This window comes from Pseudochaenichthys georgianus, chromosome 16 (assembly GCF_902827115.2).
Source record: "Pseudochaenichthys georgianus chromosome 16, fPseGeo1.2, whole genome shotgun sequence".
Taxonomy (NCBI): domain Eukaryota; kingdom Metazoa; phylum Chordata; class Actinopteri; order Perciformes; family Channichthyidae; genus Pseudochaenichthys; species Pseudochaenichthys georgianus.
This window is the reverse complement of record NC_047518.2, coordinates 25,009,106-25,018,056: the sequence shown is the minus strand read 5'-3', so window position 1 is coordinate 25,018,056 and position 8,951 is coordinate 25,009,106. Positions and strand designations below refer to the sequence as shown.

The 8,951-nt window shown below is 39.5% G+C and overlaps 2 protein-coding genes across 4 annotated transcripts in view; one reads left to right on the top strand and one right to left on the bottom strand.

The window, feature by feature from the left end:
* Positions 1-414: 414 nt before the first annotated feature.
* On the top strand, positions 415-5,500 carry igflr1 (IGF-like family receptor 1). 2 transcript variants are annotated; one of them, XM_034102485.2, is made up of 8 exons: positions 415-656; positions 743-935; positions 2,866-2,893; positions 2,989-3,036; positions 3,493-3,544; positions 3,621-3,701; positions 3,906-4,010; positions 4,676-5,500. In XM_034102485.2, exons 1-8 carry the CDS (start codon positions 560-562, stop codon positions 4,999-5,001), a joined length of 930 nt encoding a protein of 309 aa, XP_033958376.1. In that variant the 5' UTR covers positions 415-559; the 3' UTR covers positions 5,002-5,500. The 2 variants fall into 2 exon arrangements, with proteins under 2 accessions (XP_033958376.1, XP_033958377.1); XM_034102486.2 differs by having other exon boundaries at positions 418-656; positions 3,493-3,511.
* Positions 5,385-8,951, bottom strand: part of kmt2bb (lysine (K)-specific methyltransferase 2Bb) — a 25,101-nt gene continuing 21,534 nt past the window's right edge. For both annotated transcript variants that reach the window (XM_034102483.2, XM_034102484.2), the window contains exons 35-36: positions 8,247-8,376; positions 5,385-8,125 (exon numbers count right to left, since the gene is read on the bottom strand). In XM_034102483.2, coding sequence (XP_033958374.1) covers positions 7,850-8,125; positions 8,247-8,376 — 406 coding nt within the window. In that variant the 3' untranslated portion in view covers positions 5,385-7,849. The remainder of the gene's footprint in view (positions 8,126-8,246; positions 8,377-8,951) is intronic.

Genomic DNA, 8,951 nt, shown 5'->3' with positions numbered 1-8,951 from the left:
GTTTGGCTCGGGGGCTCCGCCCGGTAATGATAAACTAATGCCATGGGCAAGGCCAGGCAGGAAACATGTGACTTATCAGTAACTTTAGACATCGTAACACAATTTTAAACGAGATTTTATTGTAGATTATACATTTTAATGATACCAATTGTATGATATTTACCTTGTTCATTAAAAATAAAAATATAAAATATATATTTTTTTTTTATATATTTTTTTTTGTATGTGGGAAGAGGTGGGGCGGCGCCCCTATGGGCCGGCCGCCACTGTTACTTACGTAACCCCAGTTCTCAGAGTAACATGAAGTGAGATGTCTCACCAGACGGCCCTCCTTGCTATGGTGAAGTGAGAAGAGGTGCTTATTTTGAATGACGCATGCGTTGTGGCGCAAGCTACTTATAGGGGGTGATTTCCCCTGACGCTAACGTCAAGATCACCAGCCAATCAGGATTGGCGTAATGAGATTGATGCTTCTGTTTGCTCCGCGATGAGGCGCATCCCATAGTGAGACATCTCACTTCATGTTACTCTGAGATGTGGGGTTACGTAACCTATAGTTATGTCTACTCGCCGCTTGTTGCACTCTGAAATATGCCCTTCTACAACCTATTGGGATACACGAATATCAACATGCGTGTCGTGTCCTATAAAACCAGGTAGCTATGTATTATTTTGAATAATATTATTTTCTATTCTATCATAGCCTACTGTATGCTATTATATTGCTATTTTTACGACCAAGGATACCAAGTCACACCTAACTGTGGACATGATGACGACGGAGGACGACACGAAGTCGGCAACACGCTGTGCAAAGAAAACACTTTTAATGATGGAAGCAGCGCATTTTGTCGACCCTGTGCTTCATGTCGACCCGGGTTTAAAGTGTCGAGTCCGTGTACGATAACTACTGACATCCAGTGCGAAGATCCAGGGTAAGAAGAGTTTGATAATGTAACCAAATTAGAATACAGATACACTGTACAGTCGATATGACTTTAAAAGGGACAAATGACATTTACTTTGTGCTCGAGCCTACTCCAGTAACTACGAACTGTTAGACACATCACGCACCAACAAAATGATACGTTTACCTACCACGTAGTGGGACACATCATAGTATTTAAAGAAAAAAAAGAATTTGACAGAGATGGGAGAAGCAGGTGCGGTTCTATGGGGGCAACCATGGACCCCCCCTGTGGCCCCCATCCAAAAAATAGGTTACAATATTACGATTTATTGGAACTAAATCAAATCAGAGACCCGGAATTACAGTGGAGATTAAACTGTTCATTACCTTATAAAAGCAAATACTGTTTTTTTATGAAATTGTCACTTAAAATTACTAAAACAAATACTCTAAACGAGAAGAACTACTGAAACAAAGGACTGTAACTTAAATTTACCAAAACAAATACCTTTACAAAAACAAATACCAATTACTGTATTTTATGTTTATTTTACAAAATTACTTTATATACTGTCTTTGTCTTTTGAACCCTCTCATGAAATAACTGGCCCCAGCCTGCCCCCCCCCCCCCCCCCAGTAAAATTGGTCTAGAACCACAACTGAGAAGTATACTCAGATCTTGTACTTAAGTTAAAGTAGAAGTACAGATTGTAGGAATACTCTGTTAAAAGTCCTATATTCAAAATGTTACTCGAGTAAAAGTACAAAAGTATTAGCATCAAAATATACATAAAGTAGGAGGGAGGCTGTGGCTCAGTGGAATAGTGCGCTGAACTTTGAATCAGGGGATAGCAAGTTCGAGTCAGCATGTCGTTGTGTCCCTGGGCAAGACACTTAAAGAATGTATGTAAGTCGCTTTGGATAAAAGCGTCTAACAAGTGACATGTAATGTAATGTAATTTAATGTAAAGTACCCAAAGTAAAAGTACTCCTTCTGCAAATTGGTCCATTTCAGAATAATATACTGTATATGATATGCTTTGATTATAATTATTGATGAATTAAAGTGTTATCAAAGCTGGTAAAGGTGCAGCTAGTTTGAATTAGTTGATTATATTTCACATCATTAATCCCAATCTGTAAAGTAACTAAAGGTATTAGATAAGTAAGAGTACACTATTTACCTCGAGGCAAGCGTTTGCGCCTCCTGCTTTAAAACAAATGAATAATGACTATGTAAGGGATAATGTGCAGCAACGCGGTCATTATGGGGAAAAGAACACCAACAGGCTGATCAGGAACCCGACGCGAAGCGGAAGGATCTAGATCGGCATGAAGGTGTTCTTTTCCCCATAATGACCAAGTCGCTGCACATTATCCCGCTTATTACATGGCCACATTCTCAACAAAGTAACGTAATGACTCCCAATATCAATTGAAATGCTTTTATGGATTTAGAAAATGATTTTATTGATTTAAAAAATAGTCCGTTGTTACTGTTTGAACTAACGTAGCAACGGCAGGAACTGCTTCGATAGTGTTTTTGAGGAGCATTTTGATTACATATTTGAAAACATCGTTGCTTTCTTTAAAAGTAGCACAATTCATTATGTCAAACCTTGGAAAGTATCTAGATATCCCTGCCCTAATGCCAAAGTAACTGCCAACACCCCTCTCCTGCAGGGGGGCGTGGTCAGTTGAAGCTCACAGAATCAGCCCCCTGCAAAAACAGGGCTGGAAAGAGCAAATAGAGCGAAATGAGGCATGGCTAAAATGCAGGATCTGTTTATATACTTTATATAGGTATGGCCCTACAATATATGTTTCAAATATAGCATGATAGGTCCACTTTAAGTTAAGTACAAGTTTCTCAAAATTGTACTCAAGTACAGTACTTGAGTAGATTTACTTAGTTACTTTACACCACTGTTCTATTGCTTTTTTTATTTCTCTAGAAGCGGAACGACCGGAGTTCCTGGCACAGTAAGTAAACTGTCTGTAAGCATTAGTATTGGTATTACTAATGACGTTATTAATTGATTGGTATATATGATCCCAGTTTCTATTTTCCTCCTCAGGTACCAACATCGAAGCATGTTTCAACTTTTCTCAGCATTAGACCAACGGTAATCCAAGTGGTCTCTTTTTCCCTTTACCCTATTAAAGTGTGAAGAACAGGCCAAGTAGGGGGAACTGGGGACTGTTGCAACAAGTCCTATTCGTCCAGTCAGAAACATGCTGTAGTGATGACACTCACACTGTAGATGCTCAGTCAGGCCCTCCAACCACCAATAAAGTCTGCCCTACTTGTGCGGATTGTAATGAAAGCAGCCAAATACTTAGTCATTTGTGTCAGGAAATTACCTCTCTTGTTAGAATATTTCAGGCACTTTACAAAAAAAGAATTCCAAATTCCATATGCTTTTTAAAAAAAAATAAGCTTACAAGAATAGCAAAGCCATTAAATGTTCCTTTAAAGTAAATTGTGTGTATAGTTGAGAGTAACATGGTTTCGGGTGTGATTTTATCTTTAGTCTGGGTTAGAGATGACTTCACCCATACATGTTACTGTTTCATTTCAGACTCAGATAAACGAAGGAGGTACTTTCCCACCCAGTCCCGGCGCACCGATGTGTAAACAAGCCCACTCTTGATTATGGGGGAGAAAGACACATTTTTCTCTACATTTTTTTTGTTTCTATTTCTACAGGGGCCATACCGTTAGTCATCCTAATTTCCATCACACTTGTTGTGATCTGCGCTTGTCTTATCTTCAGGAAGCGGAAAAGAGGTGTGCATATTGAGAGATAATGTTTGAAAAAGATAAATAAGCATTCAAGTGGAAATCAAATTCCTCAGTTGTAGTCAATTGAGGGTCTGTGAAAACACCAACATCCGTATCCAAATATTGTTTTGATCCCCCCACAATGTTTTCATCTTGTGGTGGTTCTGGCTTTGATCATAACTGTTTATTTCATGCTTGTGTTTAACACAGGACAGCAGACAGTGTTGAGTTACAGCAGAAGATCTTCCTTCGTCAATGCAGGGTTCGCCCCCCTGTCTGCTCCAACTGGTAACAATGATCAGGAGGGCCTCCTCAGTGAGTGGAAATTACAATTTTAATCTGTCTGTGACATTCATAAGATCAAGGGTTATCAGTAATGTGTACATAATAATGAGTACATCATTATCTGCTGGAAGAGTATCGATGAGTATGGCCCACTGAACAGCAGAGAGTTGTAGAAGAAGTACTGAGATATTTTTCTTAAGTAAAAGTAGCAAAACTACATTTAAAAATATATTAAAAAGTTTAAGTCCTGCACTCAAAAGCTTGATTAGGTAAATTATAAGCATTGGCATAAGAATATACTTAAAGTATCTGTGAGGGAAACTTCCGAAGCAATTGGAAACCGGACTCAGAGAAACACGGGGAGAGATGGAGCTTTGATGGCAAACACTGATGGTTTATTTATTATTTACACAGCCTATAAAGGTTCAGGTCATTTTAATTGCTATGTGTACTGCTACTGCATATCTTAACCTATAATATCAAAGTTCATTTCACTAGCTTTTGTATGTGGTAATAATCTGTAAATTAAAGTAATTAAAGCTGTCGGGTGAATGTAGTTGAGTAAAAGGTACAATATTGGCAGTAGTAGATGTAAAGTAGCATAAAATGGATATACTTTTCTAAAGTAAAAGTACCTCAAAATTTGACTTAAGTACAGTACTTGAGTAATTACACCCCATCATTTTCCTGTTCAGGTCCCAACGTCCTGTCAGCACCTTTACAAACCGTGCTGGACAACCTGGATGTTTTGGAAGAGCTGGTGATATTGCTGGATCCAGAGAGCCATGGAGTTAAAACCACCAAACATCTGGCGTCTCACTGCTCCTTCCCCGCCACCTGGATCACTTACACTTACTCCATGAAGGAGAGCAAGAGCCCGCTGAAAGCCGTGTTGGAGGGGGTCACCTGCAGGCACCCCGACTGGACAGTGGGGCACCTGGCTAAGCTGCTCGGACATATGAAGCGATACGATGCCATCGCTGTTCTCGCCAAACTTGAACTGAACGTGATAGAGATGTAACATTCCTTCCACCATAGTAATAGGAGCAGTGGGTAGCGGTTGTAATTGTATTGAGCAATTGGGAGTGTCCGGTGCTTTGCTCAAGGGCACCACGGCAAGGCCCAGGGGGTGAACTGGGACCTCTCCAAGTACCAGTCTACACTCCATATTTTAAGTCTTTACGGGACTTGAACCAGCGACCCTACGGCTCACAGTCTAAGCCGGACATTTATGACTCCAGAGTTTGGGCTTTCTGCGATCATTACTGACAAAACTCCAACATGTAATCCAACCTATCGTGTTATGTCTTTATTCTTTCAATATTTTTTTTGGGGTAAAAAATATGAATTTATTTTCAAAATACCAACATTTCTTCTTGTAAAAGTAACTTAATTCACGAAACGTCAGACTCTTTGTTTTTTATTCTAACAGTGGCCTTTATACATTCTGAAAACAGTGTATTGCTTTTCATCATTCTTTTTTCTACGTTAACCTTTTCAAATAAAAAAATAGAAATGTATTCAAACATCTTAACATCTTTATTAAGCAAATAACATTATAAATAAAAAAGTGCATAGAAAAATTAAACAGGTTTAGAAATATGTATACAAATATTTACAAACCCAGGGTTTATTTGTACATGGTAACAAAGACGTACATTTAAAGATCACATATTTTCTTATTTTTTGTCTTTTACACTTACTTTAAAATAACCCTACTATATATATATATATATATCTATATATATTTTTATATATGTGTGTATATATAACATACAGCTTTCTTAACAGATTCTGGGAGAGATGGTCATGATAACTTCAGGTTTTGACTAGTGCTTCCATCCTTCATTGCAAACTCACACACACAGTGACAAACATAGGCACCTACAGACACACACTCACACTGACTCACCAGCTCTGCCATACATTAAAACCATGATACTCTTTAAATTACCATCCTCTCTTTTTGCATCAGTATTCCCAAACATCTGTCTAAACAGCTGAGGTAGAATCCTTGCAAGGAGTTGGGAGTGACTCTGCTCTTGTTGTCAGCTAGGTGATTGACACAAGGTGATCTGGGCTCCATCCCAGTGATTGGACATGCAAGAAGGAAAGGGGAGTAAGATCAAGACAAAACGTAATTAGGGGGAAAAAAGATGACCATTGGCATGGGGAGGGAAACAGTGCTCACTTTACTCCTGTGGATGATTCTAAGACCGTCAGTAATTTACCGTAAGAAAAAAATAAAAATATAAATGATTCTTTAAAAATACCTGCTTAATAGAACAACTTCTGTCAATAAAGGCTTGAATGCATGACACAACTGCCCCAAATGAAAATTCAAGTAAATTAGTAAAAGGACATCAATTGTAAACAAACAAGAGATAGGGGGAGATCTCCTCATACACTAGACCGCCACCATTTATACAAAGCACAACCTTTTACCATTAAAAAAGAAATCAGAACATGAATAAATATCACTACCAATTAGAACAGTGTGTGAATTACAAAAGCCTCATCAATGACGGCACTGAACACCGGCTAAAAACAACATTGAACATTATTTTAAGGTGCCGAGCACACTCTCTCAACTCCATCTCAGACTCAGTGTTTTCTGGATGGAGCAGGAGCCGAACACACACTCAGTGGCGATGCAAAGAGATCAACTAGCAGGTTTTTCAAAGACGAAGATAATTTGTATGTTTGATGGTTATTTGTGTGCAACTGTAGGGCAGCACATCTTATTGCAATAAGTAATGAGCATCTGCCATGAGACACATCAAATATATATTTTTAAAACTATTATTCACCACAACTCTTAACTTTTGGCTTGGGTAGTGTTTGCTACATACACTGTACAGCGGAAGAAAAAACACGCCTTGAAGACATGTCTCTGCCTTTATAAATATGACACTGAGTGAAACCGTTATATCTATTTTTGAAATCTACGCAGGAAGAGAGTAGGTGATGCGTGGCACACCAATGATCCGAAGTGTGAAACTTAGCAGATACTAAACTCTAATGACAATAAGAGTGCTGCTTGAGTGCATCAATTTAGGATAAATGGTGAATAAACAGCTAAACAATTCCTGATTTGCAGGACATCTTCGTCCAACGAGAGACATAAAAGACCCATCAAAACGTAGCACCATGGTTGTTTTGTTATTCACTGGAAAACAAAAAGAGTCTTAAAAGAAAAGAAGTCATTAACAACACGAGAAGTGTTAAATGTAAGATAAAACACACGAAGGATTGAGTGACTGTATGGCTCAAAAACTGACTTCACCACTGCACGGATGAAGCTATAATGTTACCATCACTGGAGGATGGAGCAATCGTGATTACAAGTGTACTATAGACAGACATAACCCCCCCCCCCAAAAAGAAAATATAATAAAACATAGTGAATCTCTCAAAGTCTACCTATAGGTTTTCAGCAATGATTCAAACAGATAAGGCTTGACGTGTGTATTGCAGAAGTTCTGTTGGTGTACTGATCCAGGAACCTCCTACACTTCAACATCTGGTTCAACGTCCTGTTCACATGAACACCAAAACCACTTCCTCAACAATATTTACTGCTGTGGTTAAGACGTTGATGGGTATGTTTTTCATCTGAACTCTTTCACGGGGAAAAAGAAGAGACATGACTCATATAAACGTTCTGTGCAGGTTAATCTCTTCTTCTTCTTCTATAATCAATAAAAATGTCCACAAATGACTTCTGACCAGCCAAATATTCTCTTCTGGTCCAATAGTGGCTTATTCCCCTTTCCAAGGTGCCCTACCCCCCTCCCCCAAAACCCAATCCACCTTAATTTAAGGCTAGCTAGTAAACAGGATCCTCCCATTTTCACACGAGGGGTGTCTCAGTTGAGGTACCGGCGACATCTCCGGGCCCCGCAGTTGCAGTTGAGTTTGCTGCTGGCGTCTTCGATGGGGAACTTGTAGTCATAGGTGAGCTCCTCCCCCCTGTAGATCTTCCGAAGAGCAAAGATGACAATATGCTTGCGGCCTTCCACGTTGATCACTCGAGAGTAGCAGTTGGGTTCGCACGAGTGGTTGATGAACCTCGCTGCGTTGCCGTGCATGGTAGCATCCACCACATCAAAGTCGTCAATGCGGAACATATAACAGCCAATACCCTGCGAAGGCAAAAAAAAGGAAGTATTTTGATACATCCGCTGACCTTCTGAAACTTTAACCTTCAATTATAGTAAAGTACATTGGAATGAAACCGATCAAAGGAAGAGAAACCCGACTGACCTTGCCATCGTAGTACTTCTCCCTTTTGTCCGTGAGCACTGAGCGGATGACGATGCCGGCATATTCGATGACCATCTCCCCTGCTTCAATGTTCCTCTTGCAGAAAAGACCACGGCCATGGATAGCAGACCTGCAACAGAAGTAAAAAAGTCCAGAATGGTCAGACATGATGAGACTGTCGAGGTGCAGATACAACCCGGTTTCTGGACCCACATTTCCTCCGATAATTGAGAATAAACGAGTCATTAAAGACAAATAAGGGATAACACTATCCGGCTTATCAATATCATTAAGTGTTTTTGAAAGTGTTGTTGATAATATTGAAAGATTGTTATTCAGGTCCGAACTGCGATGATGACTAGCAGATCTGTACTCCTGAACATCAATATGTTAATTGTGCTCAAAGGACCACTGTGTCTTAGAGCCAGACTGGATCACAGTAAGGGATGTTTTCTTTGTCCTGTTTCTGAGCTTTAGCTTTAAGCCAGTCGGCTTTTGTTTGAACTGTAGCTTCCTGTTGATTTCATCTGCTTTAAAACAGCTTGGAGCCATTACATTCTGCAGTTACTTTAGAGCTGCCCGAAGCTCTTCTGTGGTTACAACTTAGGAATGCTGCACACATTATCTTGACTAATATCACAAATCTACACTGGTTCAGTCAGCTCTCCCCTGTTTTTGTCAGACAATCAATATAACAGATATTGA

Coding starts and splice junctions, on each gene's coding strand:
- igflr1 (XM_034102485.2), top strand. CDS start 560: ATGTCTACTCGCCGCTTGTTGCACTCTGAAATATGCCCTTCTACAACC. Junction 3,037..3,492: donor TTCTCAGCATTAGACCAACG/GTAATCCAAGTG, acceptor GTTTCATTTCAG/ACTCAGATAAACGAAGGAGG. Junction 4,011..4,675: donor TGATCAGGAGGGCCTCCTCA/GTGAGTGGAAAT, acceptor TTTCCTGTTCAG/GTCCCAACGTCCTGTCAGCA.